Raw genomic sequence first — 16,185 nt, 5'->3', positions numbered from 1 at the left:
ACCTGAAGCTGAAAGGAAGAGCGTGCCTCACCCATCTCCCCATCAAAGCTTCATGACAATTTGGCAATTTGCAAAGTCTCCAGGCAGCTCCAGCCCGCCGGCCCACCTTCAGACCCCATCGCCCCTGTGTCCACACCCGTTTGCCCACCGGGGAGCTCCTCCACACCCTCCAGGAACCGGCTCGGTGGTCGTCACCCTCGGTGAGGCCCCCCTGATCCTCGGCTCTCCATCCGTTTCCTGGGCCCCCAACCCCCATCACTGCACTTAGCACACCTCTCGGCAACAACCTGTCCGTCTCCTCACGGGCCTGCAAGTCCTGGCAGGCACCAGCTGCCTTATTAGCCTCTAAGTCCTTCACTTGCAACCCAGCACCGGGCTTAGACAGGGATTCCGGAAATAACGTTTGTTAAATTCACTGCCGTCAATCAGGGTTCCTGTCAAGGCCCCGGGAGTCAACTAGAACCATCAGCACCTCTCTTTTCCCTGGTCCCAGCCAGCCTCCCTGCGGAGACGTCACTCAGGGATAACGGTGGCGCTCAGAAGTGGGCAGGAGAGTCCCCAACATCCACAAAAAGCAGGGGCTGATTTGGTCAAATGATCTCAGCCTTACAAGCTCAGACATTTTGCAACTCTGAAGTCTGTAACTTAAGCTTCTTCAGAAGAGAAATCAGGCCTAGCAGGATCCATCAGAAGCCTCGAGAACATGTGTGCCGTCACCTCCACATGGAGGACGAGGACCCGTGGAGACCATCACACAAGCACGGAGATTCGTGTGCACCGATGCTCGCTGCAGCAGCAAACGTTTGTAATCAGAAAAACTGTAAACAAAGCATGTCCCTGGAATGCCCTCCGCCATTAAAAATCACGTTCTAGAACAGTAACACGAGGAAACGGTCACAGCACAATAATGAATAAAAGAGCCTGCAAAACAACACGAGCTCAATTTTACAATGAAAAAAAGGAAAAGGAAGAGCAAAACCATATATATATGTTTGTACGTATTTGGGCAAGAAAATTCACCAAAATATTAACAGTGGTTTTCTCTGAGCAGTAGGATTAGATGACCTTTTTAGCTTTCTGCATTTTTCACTACAATGTTTTAGTCAGGAAGAAATAAAAAAGGCTATGGAAAAGAAAGTCGACCCTCTGTGGCGTGAGGCCGATGGCAGACAAGTGGAGGAAAAGGTTGGAAGTTGGAAGTGTTTCATCAGACACCATCCCAGAGCCAGTGGCTATGCCTCGGGTGGATGTCACTGATGGGGACAGACCATCGTGACAGCCTCCCTGCACTCAGAAGGCGGCAGGGCAAGCGGCCCACTTGGTGAAATCCTCGGCGTTGTCAGTCCACGGCCAAGACTGACTAAAGGCTCGCTGGGGCCTCCCCCTGGCCCCTCCCTCAGAATGCAGTCTCTGGGTTTGTCAAGGGCCTGAGAAGACACCCAATTCCAGCCACACTCCTTAAGGCCTGCTCTGTGCCGGGCCCTGCAGGGGGGTGGGGCGGTGCACACTGCAGACAAGAGGGATGAGTCAGGGGAGCACCAGGGGAGCAGACGCTTTCTGCAGGTCACCCAGCCTCTGCTTGCACACCTCCAAGGACAGGGAGCTCACTACAACCCACACAGCTGGAGCCATGCCCAGCAGTCTAGAAACAAAACTGCTGGGCCCACCTTATTCCCCGCAGCCTTTCCCCTACCACCCCAAATCCTGCCTCCTCGAGTTCTGTCCCAGCTCTCAGGCGACAGATCCCATCCCTTTGCCCCTTCCATCTGCCGGCATTCAAAAAGCCCTTTCACCGGCTCAGGCGTAGACCACACTTGAGCCTTCCCACACAGGCAGGTGACATGGTATTTATAGCCCAAGAATAATTGGATGTTAATTCCTTTCTGCAAAAGAGCGACTGGAGTTTCAATTTCCTCTTCTCCGAACTCTCAAGTGGGTCTAGCTGCAGCTGGGAGGCTGTGATTGACACGCGCACGCACACACGGCCCAGGTACCCCTGCCCCCCCAGCCCCCCACAGTGATGCTAATAAAGGCCTCAGAAGCAGAAGCCATCAGCCCCCCAACTCCTTCCTCTCCAGTTCTACCACCGAGCCAGTGGCCACCCTCACTGCAGGTGAGCAAGCCTCTTCCGGCCAGGGCTGGGATTCCACATGACAATCTAGCCTCATCCAGGGGTGCCTGGCTGGCTCAGTCAGTGGAGCGTGCGACTTTTGATCTCAGCGTTGTAGGTTTGAGCCCCACGTTGGGCGTAGAGATCACTTAAAAATAAAATCTTAAAACAAAACAGAAGAATCTAGCCTAGTCCTGTCAGTCTGGTCACCGGGACCCTTAAGGCAGGAGGAGCTGCCGATGCGTCATCCCAGCAACCTCAGGACAAGCACCACTGCCACACACGAATGGCTGACCAGGCCCAGCTCTCAGACATCTCACCACTGAGCCCCGACTGCCCTCTCCTGCACAACCTCTCCTCTCACACCCGCCACCCACTCAGCCCTCTACCCGGCTGCTGACCTCCAGCGAGACTTCGGTCCACCGACGGGCAATGCCTGGCTGGGTCTCGGGAAGGATCCATTCTCTAGGAGGAGGGGTGGCAGACCGCACCTGGGCTCCACACCCACCCGCAACGCCCGGTGAGCCTGGGGCCCCGTGTCTTCCCGCAGCCTAACGGAGCGGCTGTCTAGGAGACCCCGCCCAAGCTGGCCCTCCTCTGCGGTGCTGTCCCGGGGCCCCGCCGCAGGCCCCGACCTCGCTGCCCTGCTCCCCACCAGGACGGCCCTCCACCTGCACATGGCTGGGGCGGGGGGGCTGAGTGGAAAGACGCTCCCTGACTAGGGTTTATATAACAACAACATAAGCATTTTATTTTTTCATTAAGCGTCTTAGTTTCTTAGTATCACAATGGAATGATGAGAAAACAAGAACAAAAAAACCCACAAGTCTGCAAATCTCTGACGAAGAGCAGAGACTTCAAGGCAATCAGAGGGGAGGGCAGGAGAGGCTTGACAGAAGTGCCAAAACAGTTCCAGCACCAAGTCTCTCCGGGGCCGGCTGGGCCGGGGGCGGAATGGTGAGAAGGTGGCACTGTCATGAGCGGTCCTTGGCGTTTCTGCCTCGTGGCTGACGTCCGCGGGCACGGCGCGGACCAGCCCGCAGGATTCCCTGGGGCCTCCCTGGAACCTGGTCGCACGACCCTCCGCCTGCTCCCGATGCCCTGGGCACTCCAACCAGTGCTAAGATGCACCCTGCAGCCCGCTCGGCTGGGTGGGCAGCAGAAGAGGAGCGTGGAGAGGGGCGGGGGGCAGGCACCGCTGTCCAGGGTGCGAGAATCCAGGGAGCGGCCGAGGCCTGTCCGGGTGCCGTCCGTGGCAGAGGGCGGAGGGGAGGCGGGTGACAGCCGGAGCTCGCGTCCCCTGGCGGTAAGCAGGCCGTGCTAGAGCTTCACGGTGCCGGGGGGCAGGCTGTCATTGCAGAGTCTGTAGTAACGCAGGTCGTTGACCAGCCTGTGCACGTTCTGGGTGAACGAGGGCAGGTCCTGGAAGGCAGGGGCACAGCTGCAGCCCAGCCCCACCCAACGCCCCAAATCACCCCCCAACCCCACCCGAGCTACTTCGATCCTGGGGTGGGCCTCAGAGCTCTGCAAAAGCTTTATGATAGTCAGAATACCTACCCCCATCATGCACCACGTGCCAGCCAAGGCCCTGTGGGAGCCCACCACAGGCCAGCCCCTGCCCCAAGCAATCCAGATGCTAAGTCACTCCACCTTCACCACGAGCCCGCGGGGCAGGTTTCATTAGTGCCCCCGTGTGAAGGGTGAAGAAAGTGAAGCACAGAGAGATTCTGAAACTTGCCCCAGGTCCCACGGAAAGAAGGGAAGGGGATCCAGACTGGACTCGCTCGTGAACACAGGTATGTCTGCCAACGCACACCTCTCCTTCACCCCAGCCGGCCGAGCCGTAGCCATAGACTCCTCCCCCACCCCGGGCTCCGGGCAGGCCCTCCCGATCAGGAGGGACACCCCCACAGGAGCCCACAGGCCGCAGACACCAATGGAGAGGACCCCTTGCAGCTGGAACCCCCAACTCTACCATAACCCAGCGAGACCACCCGAGGTCCGCCTCCTCGTGCTTAGACTGGGATCACTGGGTGCCATACTGCAGGTCCAAATGTAGAGTAACATCAACGGTGCCTGCCACGGAGCCAGTGGGACCCCACGTGGCTGGCGGTGCCACGGCAGTACCTTCTGGAAGCCCGCTGGCAGGGCTCTGCGGTGCGCCTCGGCCCACCCGCCCTTCACCTGGCTAACCTTCTCTCCTCTTCAAACTCACCTCAAAGCCTGCCTCTGCCAAAGAGGCCCCAGCTGGCGAGGCGGGCACCTCTGCTCCGCACTCTCCAAGTGCCCTTGGCTCACCCCGCGTGTGGGCCGTGCACGCTGGCTCGGCCCCGGCAACCAGCCAGGAATCCTGCTTCCTGGCTCTAGCATTCCCAAGTTCCCTAACTGCCAACTCCCAGCTGAGCTTGCTGGGCCTCGGCTCATCTGTGAAATGGGATTAGTAACAGGACCTACACTTCGGAAGGTTGTTGGAAGGCTTCCAAGAGCCGGGGCATGTGAAGTGCTTGGCCCAGTGTCATCCACAGAGGGCGATGCTGCCTGTCTTCCCAGCAAGGCTCCTTTGAAGGCGGGGAGAGGGACTGGAGCCCCAACACCCCACACAGGGCCCAAGAGCCAGCCAGTGTCAGGTACACGGTAAACAGATGAATGAAGGCGCAGGTTTGTTTACTTATTTCATCCTCCAGAAAACAAACCAAAGGGGTGTCTTTTAAATCAGTGGCTCCCAAATGCCAAATTCAAATGTCCTGGGGGAGGGGGGGGACACAAGAGTACGTTTCTGTATATTTAATAAGCCCCCCAGGTGCACAGATGCAGAACTAGATTTGGTAGGCCACTGCTTTCTCAATCAAGACATTGGCTGATAAGGACATCATTAGAAACTGAGGGTTAAATATTAGGACTTGGCCTCAAGGAACAGGAAGGAACACTACCCAAGTGGCTGAAGTGAGCTTCCAGAAGCTCAGGAGAAGACAAGACAGATCCCGGGGAAAGATACATTCCAAGACAAAGGAAAACAGGGAAAGGAGGAGTCCAAGACAAAGGTAAACAGGAACTGAGTGAGTCTAAGAGAAAACTACCGTGATGCATATCACAGATGAGATAAACAAGGAATGAGCAGAGTTTGCTCCAGCAAGAGCCCTGTGTAGGTCTGCACATGGAAGTGGGACTGCGGGCCGGCTGCTCCAGCGCGGGAGGCAAGGCAGGGACACCACGAGGATGAGGGAGAAAGGTTTCATTCTGCCGCGTGTCAGGCGGTGAAGGATGAAACGGACTCGTTCCACGGGAAGAGTTCCAAGAAGGGCCTAGCAGGCAAGTGCAGAGACCTAACGGCTGAGAGAGGAAAGGGGGCAGGTGAGTGTCCAGACAGGACACCCCGGGACAGGAGAAGCTGGGGGCCATGGGACCCAGACGCACCGGCCACAATGGCTGTGTGTGCATCCAGCGCCTTCACCACCCCAGTCCCCACCCCATTCCCGCCACGTTCCCTGGGCAGACAGCAGGTCAGCCCACGCTGAACCAGGAGGCCCGGGCAGAGCCCAGGGGCCCATCCCTAACCCTGGGGGGACTCAGAGACGTGGCTCTTGAGCGCCAGTCTTCCCAGACTATCTGCAAGTTTGGGCTATAGTGGCTCAGGACCCGGGAGGAAACGATGACTGCGCCCAGGGGGATGGGTGTGCTCGATGGGGTGCAGAGGCAATCAGACGGACTGCTGGGGCCGGGGCTGGGGCCCGACGGCTAAGACGAAGAACACGCTGGCTGTAGGAGCCCCCACCGTGGGGAGGCGGGACCCCCCGCGTCCAGCCACAGCACCAAGTTGTTCAGGAGCCACTAGCGGGCACAGACCACACACAGAAGTGGCCTGCCCCTTCCTCCCTGAGCAGGTGCCAGGGTGAGAGCCCACGCCTGCCCTCCCCGTAGCCTGGCCTCTCTCTCCTCACCCGATCCATCTTGAAATTCCGCCCCAGCACATTTTTCTGGTTGGCATCCACGCCATCACAGCTGGTCAGAAACTCTGGGAGGAAGGCTGCAAAGAAGCCATCAAAGTCCACAGAAGCCATGTTGTAAATGGCAATGCCGATCTCCTCCTGCAGAAGGTCGTGGGACTTGTGAACCAGGACCTGCAGCAGCACGTTCACAAACTGAAACAGCATGGTGGTCCGGAAGATCTTCTGCAGACAGAGAGGCCAGGGTGAGCGATGGCATGAGGGCTCACTCCGCCCCCGGGGCCCGTCCGCATCCCAGCCCACTTCCTGCCACGCGCCCCAGCTGCTGCCCCAGAAGGGTGGCACTCCGCCCACCCCACTGACGCCTCGGAGGAGGGACCCTTTCTGAGAGGGGGCGCTGACCTTGTGGTAGAGCTTCTGCTTGGTGTTGAGAGTTTCCAAGTAGAAGAGATTTTGTTTAAATAGGTGGATGTCAGGCTGGAGAAAGGACTGTCCAAAAGCCTAGGGAATAAGACCACTATGTTATGAGCAGCATTTAAAGCACCTCAGACCTGGCCCTCCTAGGGCCCCCACCCCACACCAAAAGAACCAGCACTCTGCAAGTGGTTCCTCATGTCCATGGCAGGATGAGGGTATCCACGGCCTTGAGTCTTCTGGTCAGATCTTAGAATGTTCTGGTCAGCTCTGAAGTCCTCCCCACTGGGCCTCACTTCACATGTGGGTCTCACCTTGACCTTTTGTAATAAACCTCTGGATCCCTTCATGGATTCCGCCTTTGAAGCGAGAAGCTAGTCAAGTGACTCTAGTCAAAACCTCAGCAAACCCAGCAGACTGAAGCCTGCCTCCTGCCTCCCCTCGAACCAACCCCTCACCCTCTGCCAGCCACATACCCTCTCCCTGGCATCCCAACTCTTACAAACCACAAATCCTGGGAGGCTCCTTCAAACTGGCTGCCTCTGCCTTGGGGCTAAGCAACAGCAAATTTTTAAACTCCTTTGCAGTTTCTGGGCTGTCAAAGTTACAAGTGCTAAAGCAAAAAGTAACACCCCTCCCCTGCCAAAAAACCCCAAGCCAGTGATGTGCAAGCCCCCACTCCCAACAAGCTGCTGCCTGCTCTGTCCTTCTGTCCCCGGGCCCCTGAGCTATGAGGGGTCTCATAATGCCTGATGCAGCAATGGGATCTCCATGATGCCCGATGGTTTTATTTTTTTAAGTTGGGTTTACTCAAGTGTGACACTGAGTAAAACTCACCCTTTTGGGGTTCACCCTTGTGTAATTCTGACCAACACACGGTCATCTAACCACCATGACAATCAAGACACACAACACTTCCATCTCCCCAAAAAGGTCCCTCGTGTCCCCTTTGCAGTCAGTTTTCTCCCCCTACCCCTTCTCTGTCCCTCTGTTTTTGCCTTTTCCAGAACGTTACATGATGGAGTGGAAATCATACGGTCTGGAGCCCTTGGGGTCTGGCTTCTCACCCAGCATAACCATTTGGAAGTCATTTACGTTGGTCTCAGTGTCAGAATATGTTCCTTTTTACTGTCAAGTAGCAGTACCTTATATACATATGTCTTGGTTTATCCATTCACCAGCTGATGCATATCTGGATTATTTCCAGATTGGGCAATTATGAAAAAAGCCACTATAAACACCTGTGGACATGTGGCATGAATATGTTTCCATTTAGCTTAGGTAAAATGCTTACAAGTGGTTCGTCGGGTAGTAACTACATGCTCAACTTTATAAGAAACTGCCAAACCGTGAAGCTGTTTTCCAAAGTGGCTTTCACCAGCCTAGTAGAGGGCCAGGTACCCATCTGCCCAAGAAAGCTTAAAAGCAAGGTTGACGTGGGGGGTAGGAGAGCAAACACTGAATATTCCACACCCAAGGCCGCGCTGGGGACAGAAGGGCAGCGAGAGGCCAGGGGCAGGGCGTGTGCTCATCCAGAGAAGCATCTCCGCACAGGGACTGCACGTGTGCGTGCTGACGCAGAGCTCAAGGGAGGAAGGCAGAATCCCTCTGGCTACCCCGAGGAGAAAAACTTGCACTGGAAACAAAAATAAACAAACAAAAAGGAAACCCTCTACTTGGACCTGGGCTCAGAATAAAAAGTTCTACCATGAAGTGTGGAAGGACAGCAGTGGACAGTAGCCACAAGGCAGCCCGGGCACCCTCAGCAAGGGGAGGCGCCGCGGCCCCTACGGCAGGGTGCGGTCAGCCCCCCAGGGCGTCCGCTCACAGGGCAGCGCTCTCCCAGGATGGTACGAGCCAGAACGATCTTTACAAGATGCAATCCCTGGGCCCCTCCCCAAGAGACTCCACTCAGCTTCCAGTTAAGGGGGCCTCCACGTGCTGCAGCCCCTCACACTGGGGGCGTGCCGCTACAAGGCATACAGAGAGATATTTACCCAGCACCTCCATGCGTCAGCAGCTGGGCAGAAGCTAACCCAGTCAGCCTCACCCTCGACCCACGAAATAGGCAGCATTCTCCCCACTTTACAGATGAAGAGACTGAACCCCCAAGAACTTAACTAACTTCCTAGATACTAAGAGGCAGTACTGAGCTCTGACCAGAGACTACGTGGCCTCCCCGTATGCCAGGGAAGCAAACCAAGGGACAGACAGCTGAGGGACCCAGGTGGTGTCCAGAATGAGGCTCTCCGTCCTGGGATCATGTGGCAGCCTCACGGGCTCTTGCTGCACGTTACCTGCATGATGGCACTGAACTGAGGCTCATTCTCCATCTGCTCCTCAGCAATCCCCCTCTGCACACTGGCCAGGACAGTGGACTTGAAGAAGTACCTCCAGTTGTGATGGAGCGTCCGGAAAAGGAGCTCAAACAGCTCAGCCTTCACATCAGGGGAGGGGCGCTGCGGAGACACACAGACCCTCACACCTGCCCTTCCTGTGGCTCAGAGCAACAGAGGGACCTAAACGATGCCTGCTACCAGCAAGCAGAGTGTCGGTGTCCCACCCACACTCTCGTCCGGTCAAGTCGCCCTCGGGCCGGCAGTTCAAACCAGGCGTACTTCCGCAGAGACACAATGCCCAGGCCAGGGCCAAGGGCCCTTTATTCTTCTTTTCTTTAACAAAATTTTTCTTAAAGATTTTATTTTTATGTAATCTCTACACCCACCGTGGGGCTTGAACTCACAACCCCGAGATCACGAGTCACATTCTACCGACTGAGCCAGCCAGGCACTCCGAGGGGCCCTTTTTCTGACAGAAGCACTCAGCCCTCTCAGGCAGGAAAAAAAGGCTACCAAATGGCAGAACAATTAGGAATATGCGTTTCCTATTTAGAAAGCAGCTGATGTGACCTGTCACATCTTCTTGGTCATGATCCTTTTCCCAGGATAAAAAAGGCTGTCCCAGCTAACCTGTTGATCTTATTACGCAAAACAAGTAAGAAGCTTTAAAAGCAGTTCTGCCCTCTATGGAGCAGGAGTTTAAAGAGCACCTAGAGCCACAGAAAGCAACGGCAGAAGACCTCCAGGGGGAGGCAGCGTGAGGGGCTAACTGCTCCCTGGGCCTGTCTCCTCTGTCACTGGCTGCAGGATTCGGGGAAGGGGGGGGAGGGAGGCAGGCTCAGCAGTATTTTCTAACTGAACTGAAAATCTCCAAGTCACTGGAGGGCATGCCAGGTTACAGTATTCCAGATGTCTCTGGAGAATTCAAAACTGTAAGGCCCAGATATATTTAATTCAGTCTTGACTAAATTAAATTGGGACCAGAGGGCACGAGCTCCCATGGCAGGAATCCTTACAGGACCCAAATGTGTTTAATGATGCAAAGCAACTTACTTATTTAAGCCTTAGTTAGGACACTTAAAAAGGTTAGCTCTTATTTAACTATCACATAAAATGTAGTTAAATCCACACTTATTCTGGATCTTGTCACGCTGAACGTCTGTTTTCTAAGGACGAAAAGCGTTCCTTTAACAATAAAACCTTTGCACGGTTCCAAGAACTAGCCTTATATCCTTGAGATCAGTGGAAGTTCTTACTAGGAAAGTACATTTGTTACAATGTTCACTGGAGAAAACCGTATATTCACCTAAAATTATAAATTGTTTGCCATGGCAGATGGCTCTTACTCACCAACCAACCTTGCTATGCTTTCACTAGACTAGTTCTGATTAATTCAACCAATATAAAAAGACTGGACCAAGCTAAAGGCCTTCTTTCTTGGAAAAAAATATCTTACGAAAAAAAACAACTAGCAAATTAGCTTTAAAACACAATGCCTTTTTTTCACTAATTCCCTCCCCAGGGCAGACAGGAGGCAGCACGGGACCGGCCCAACCCCTCGTACCTCGGCAATGATGGGATACACCTGCTCCATGCACAGGGCGATGATGCTGGGGAGGAAAGGCTTGAACACCTGGCCAGGCTCCTGGACCACCACCTGCAGGATCTTCAGGAACTTCTCCACCACCCGGCATCCAGTGCTGCCTTCGTGGAGGATGCTCTCGGCCAACTGTTCTCTGCAGATACGGGGAAGCATGCGGTAGCCAAGGAAATGTTTCTCTGGGGGCCCACATGAAAACCAACGCTTATGGCACGTGAAGAAAAGGAGCAGAAAGTCCCAGGCTCTTTAGCCCGGACCCACTAGTCCTCCCTTGGGAGTCTGGAAGCCACGGCGAACAGCAGGTCTGCGGTTACCTGGTAAACATGTTGAGGAAAGTCTGTATGATCTGCTCCGTGAAAGGCACGCCCATCTGTACTCTAAGGCCTCGAAACAGAGTGAGGAAGAAGCTCAGCATCTCATCGGTCACATCTAAATGAAGGCACAAAGCAAATGGTCAGAAGTTGCACACAGGGATAAATGGAAGCCCCCTCGGTTTGATGGCCTTCCTTTTGCAAGATGCACTACCATCTCGCCTGAAGGCTTCCTGCTGGAAGAAGTTTCCCCAATGCCCCCAGAGCCCACGACGGAAAGTGGGAAACCATTAGGGACATGCCGAGAAAACAGCTCTGGCGTCGTGAACCTCTGGCTGACGACGGCTCACTAGAAGAAGTGAAGGTCACGGGGCAGCTGCCTTCACCACCCAGCATCCAGCGATGCTGAATTCTCATTGCAGATGGATCATTTTGTGCTCACACTGATGGATGATTCAACTGGGTCAACACCTGAGTGCTCTTGCCATTTCTCTCTCTGACCGCTAATCCCTGCACTTGGGTCAGGGGTTAAGTGGCTGAAAGTGGATAATGAGGGTGTATTCAGGCTGCATGGCCCTGGCCCATTAAAGGGATTAATTGCAGAAAATACTGGTTACATTTAGTCTGGTTCTACTTGCAGATCTAGACAATCATCTCGTACAGGGAACGTGTGCTAACTAGCAAGCTCCGACACTTCCCTCGTGACTGACAAGACTACTTTAAGTGCTCTCAGGAGAGCCAGGCCCCGTGCATCAAGAGAGTCAGAGAGCCTCTATCAGTGGCACTGACAGAGGGCGGGAACCATGTCAGCAAAAGCCACCTTGCCATCGAAGGAAATAAGCAGCACCCATGGGAAAAATTCTCTTTCCTCTCCTGTACAATGACCCCATCACCTCATCCTCTGACGTTCCGCACTGGGAGAAGGCAAAGACTTAGAAGAGCATGAGGCAAGATGCCCCAAGTGACTCCAGGCCACATGACACAGGTGCAAGGCCCAGGTGAGGGTTCCGGGGGGCCTTAGCCCCAGACTCCCCATAACCGTCCCCGCGCTCTGCCTTCAGCCTCAAGGCCGTACCGCCCGCCCGCTCGGTGTGCTCTACAGAGCCCAGCAGTCCCTCTGGACTCTTCCGCTCCCGCCACCAGGGGGCCTGCGGCCAGCTCCTACCTGACTGATGGATAAAAGCTGGAAAGAGGGCCAGGGAGACCTGCACGGATTCCTGCAGCGACTGGTAGCAGATCTGCCGGGACTTGGTGGACTCCCCGGAGATATTCTCCACGATGTCTTCTAAGACACTAAGTGTCTGGTGGATAATCACTTTGGCTGCAAATCGAGATTCAGTGTATGTCAGGACTTGTCTGAGGATAAAGCAGGGTAACAGGGAACACACGAGAAGGGGGGACATTTGCACAGGTATTCAGGGGACTGCTGCAGAAGTCTTGCTAAAGGAACACCGTCTCTCTTGATTGAGTTATCCATCTCTCTCTCTCCCTATATCCTTTTCTCTCATTTTTCCCTTTTTACCGCCAGGACTCCGGTGGCCTGCCTGCTCAGGTTTTTGCCTCTCTTCTGCCTCTATCCATCAGAAACAAGTCCATAGGGAGGGAAAGATAAAAGTGTAGCCTGCGGTTAGGTGACGGATAAAAAAATAAGCCTCACAAGGGAACTACCCCAGGCAAGAATGGACACATGCAGATGAGACACGCAGTCAGTTCCAGATAGATGGCTGGCCAGGCAATCCATACCAGCACCCGGCGGCACATCTGCTGCCGCTGTCAGGGCCCAGGGCCTGACAATATGTACGATATTATTCTATGATATTGTGTCATTAACCACATTACTCCTAACCAGACCCCGATGCAAGCTCACATGATGCCTCCACACAGCGCCCAGAGAAACCAGAGGCAGGGGCCGGCAAACAGGCGGGAGCTCAGAGGACACGGCAAGGGCCCAGCTCCGAGGAGCCCCGGAGGAACTACAGACGAGCACCAGACGGCTCTACAAGCGGGGCAGGCCCCTTGTCAGGACACCAGGGACAGCCAAGAGCCCCAGCTTTGCAGGGCTGCTGTGAGGACAGACAAGGTTGAGAATGTTTCCAGCAAAGTGCCTGGACTATCGGAAGGTTCAGCATAGGGAAGGTACCATCCTTCCCCATCACTGGTGGAGCTGGCTCTCCCCTTAGACACAGAGCTTGCCCCCAGCTGCCTCCAAAAGCCCCCCATGGCGCAGCCTGCGCTTGGCAGACTCAGCCCTGGTGGAGCTCCGGGGGCAGAACCAGAGCTGGGCTGAGAACTGGCCTCCACCTGGCCCTCCACGCTCACCAGCCTCTGTGGGAGCGGAAGCAGCTTCCAGGGAAGGGTACGGCAGAAAGAATCGATGCTCCGGAGGTGGATGCAATCAGGTTTGACTCCTGACTCCACTAGATTCTAAATCTCAGTTCCTCATCTGAAAATGTGGATAGATAGGTAACACCACCTCACTCAAAGGATTTGAAAATAATGGCTCACAACAGGCTGGTCTTCACGGCTGGTCACGCGGACACTGGCACGTGAGCCACAGACACGTGCATCACACTGAAGGAACCACTCCCATACCCCTACCCCAAGCACAGGGACTCTAATGAGCCAGGGAACTGCACTTGGGTCAGACGTTTCCCTCAGATACACAAGGCGCAGGGAAAGCAGTTTAGCGGGAAAAGCCAACAGGGGAAAGAGACCAAAATCTGACCTCTGATGTGTAAGGAAATTGAAACAAGAACCAAAATGTATTCACAGAAATGTACAAGGGGAAACTGAAAGCACCACTAAATATGTAATAGGAGAACAGGGATATAAAGTGTGGTACTTCCACTTGATAGGTGGTCTGTTACCAGACCATTAAAAACAGTGCTTTCAAGAGCAAAGGGGCAATGTGGTGAAGAATCAGGATCTGGAGCCATTCAGACCCAGGCCTGACTCCTGACCCCACCGCCTTCTCTCTGATCCCGAGCAAGCTACACGTGCCAAGCCACAGGGCGGGGGCAGGGGCGGGGGGGGGGGCACTTGACAGCGGAGAGACCAGCAGGCCCTGCTGAGGCAGGTGACCACACTGAGCATGCCAGTAACGGGACACACAGAAGCGATGCGACGGAAAACACACAACACGGCCCAGGTGGTATTCCTGCCAAATTGCTGGAAACAATCAGAAGAGCTTCCGGGACATTTTACGAGAATATGGGTTTGGACTCTTTAAAAACGTCAATGTCATGTAAAACAAGAACCAGGAATGCTTTTCTGTATTAAAGGACTGGAAAGATGTGACAACCAAAGAGAACATAGGATCCCAGACTACATCTTCCATTTTTAAGAAGCAAAAAAGGCCACTCTGGTAGCTCCTGGGAACACTGACTGCATCTATGTGTTAAATGACGTTATCATTACCAGGTCGCACAACTTGGTTGTGTTTGTGGTGTTTGGGTTATAAGAGAGCATCTTGTTCTCAGAAATAAAGGTTAAGAATTCAGGGATAGGGGTGCTTGGGTGGCTCAGTCATTAGGCATCTGCCTTCGGCTCAGGTCATGATCCCGGGGTCCTGGGATCGAGCCCCGCATCGGGCTCTCTGCTCCGCGGGAAGCCTGCTTCTCCCTCTCCCACTCCCCCTGCTTGTGTTCCCTCTCTCGCTGTGTCTCTCTGAGAAATAAATAAATAAAATCTTTAAAAAATAAAATAAAATAAAGAATTCAGGGATAAAGTGTCAGTGTCAGCAACTTACTTTACTTAAATGGCTCTGTTAAAAACAAAAAGTGGGGGGGGGTGGGCGAGAACACAAGTGTGGCAAAATATTAGCAAGTAACCCTCACGTAAGATATACAGTGGTTCCTTTGCTTAGTCTTCCAACTAAGTTTAGGTTTCAAAATTTGTCAAAGTACTAAGCTGCAATGGGAAAAGCTTTCCAGGCCTTCATGTTATCACTCGGAGAAGAAGACAAACCTCACCGGGCTGCAGAGAAGACTGAATGAACATCTGTACAGGAAGCTCTCAGCCCAGCGCCTGGCAAACAGGGAACACGCCACAGATGTTAACTCTGCTGTTAAGTCTATTCCCTGTGGAAATGGCTGCTCCCATTCAGCAGATCACTCCAGCACATGGTGGCTCCAACACAGGGTGGCACCCGTTCTGCAGGAAGCTGCGGCCGCAGACCCCTATGCTCTGGCCAGTGAAACGTGAGTGGACATCTGAAGGCCAGGTGTCCCCCGCAGACCAGCGCTTCGAGCGCCCCTGCACCATCCTCCCCGCCCCCGTCCCAGCGTAAGCACAGACCGCAGGGTGGCCTTCAGCAGCCTGGGGACTCGAGTGACCAGAATAATAAGCAGGACGTCCCCAACGCCCTTGGCCCCAGCTGAACATACAGCAGGAGCAAGAAATACATCTTTTCCTGGATTAAGCCACTAAGCTTTTGGGATTGTTTGTTACCACATAGCCTATGCTGACTGATAATAAGCACGTGTAAGACAAAGGGAGAAAAGACCACTAAACTTTCTAAAAGGTGAGTCCACACTAGCTGTATGTAACCCCTGGGCAAATCAGGTCGTTTGACCCTAGTTTCCTCAGGGACTAAATCAGGATATCTAAAAGCAACTAACGCATAGGCTCACGTGGGAATTAAGTGAATGACTGAACGCAAAACACTGAGAACCAGGACCAGACAAACACCGGACTGTAAAGGGCAGTGCCGGCATGGCCAGAGATGCAGAGACGGAGAGAAGACCCGGGCAGGGGCCCTGCGCACAGGGTGCCCTCCCTAACTGCCATTTCTCATGCACCCACAGAACTACAGAAGATCCTGAAACAGAGAAAAAGGAAGACAACAAGATTGCTAAAATGGTTACTTCCTAAAATACTGAAACAAGAGATTTAAGAGTTTTTCCCGTCTTTATACTATTCTAGTATTTTTGTACAATGAGCACGTGTTAATGTTCCTGATTATAAAAATAATGTCCTTAACAAGAATGTTGAGTACTTATTGCTATTTCTAACATTTTTTTTAAAGATTTTATTTATTTGACAGAGACAGCGAGAGAGGGAACACAAGCAGGGGGAGTGGGAGAGGAGAAGCAGGCTTCCCGCTGAGCAGGGAGCCTGATGCAGGGCTTGATCCCAGGACCCTGGGATCATGACCTGAGCCAAAGGCAGACGCTTAACCATCTGAGCCACCCAGGCGCCCCTATTTCTAACATTTCACAAAGTGTTTTTGTTGACATTCTATAAACAACTTCTTCCAATGTTCCAGTATTTTCTTAGTGTTAAAATACCGTATTTTTTAAGTATTTCTATAAAATTCGTACTTTCTGGAAGACTTTTCAGAGAAATCTGATGCCTTCTACTTGAACTGAGTTTTCTTGATTCATCTTTTTCCTCCCTTTTGAATGTAAACAATCAGACTTGAAGTGCCATTTGTGAAGATACCAAGTTCTTTCAAAGCCTCTGAAAC

General features: G+C 53.5%; 1 protein-coding gene across 6 annotated transcripts in view; it reads right to left on the bottom strand.

The window, feature by feature from the left end:
* Positions 1-2,834: 2,834 nt before the first annotated feature.
* The window catches only part of XPO6 (exportin 6), a 101,970-nt gene continuing 88,619 nt past the window's right edge, over positions 2,835-16,185 (bottom strand). For 4 of the 6 annotated variants that reach the window (XM_078074657.1, XM_078074659.1, XM_078074658.1 and 1 more), the window contains 8 exons: positions 11,884-12,039; positions 10,722-10,836; positions 10,372-10,543; positions 8,766-8,927; positions 6,457-6,555; positions 6,049-6,279; positions 5,188-5,440; positions 2,835-3,532 (listed from right to left, as the gene is read on the bottom strand). In XM_078074657.1, the coding sequence (XP_077930783.1) occupies positions 3,462-3,532; positions 5,188-5,440; positions 6,049-6,279; positions 6,457-6,555; positions 8,766-8,927; positions 10,372-10,543; positions 10,722-10,836; positions 11,884-12,039 (1,259 nt within the window). In that variant the 3' untranslated portion in view covers positions 2,835-3,461. The remainder of the gene's footprint in view (positions 3,533-5,187; positions 5,441-6,048; positions 6,280-6,456; positions 6,556-8,765; positions 8,928-10,371; positions 10,544-10,721; positions 10,837-11,883; positions 12,040-16,185) is intronic. The other 2 variants (XM_078074660.1, XM_036066384.2) reach the window with 1 other exon arrangement.

This window comes from Halichoerus grypus, chromosome 6, assembly GCF_964656455.1.
Source record: "Halichoerus grypus chromosome 6, mHalGry1.hap1.1, whole genome shotgun sequence".
Taxonomy (NCBI): Eukaryota; Metazoa; Chordata; class Mammalia; order Carnivora; family Phocidae; genus Halichoerus; species Halichoerus grypus.
Note: the sequence above shows the minus strand (reverse complement) of the source record. Positions and strands in the feature narration are given on the sequence as shown.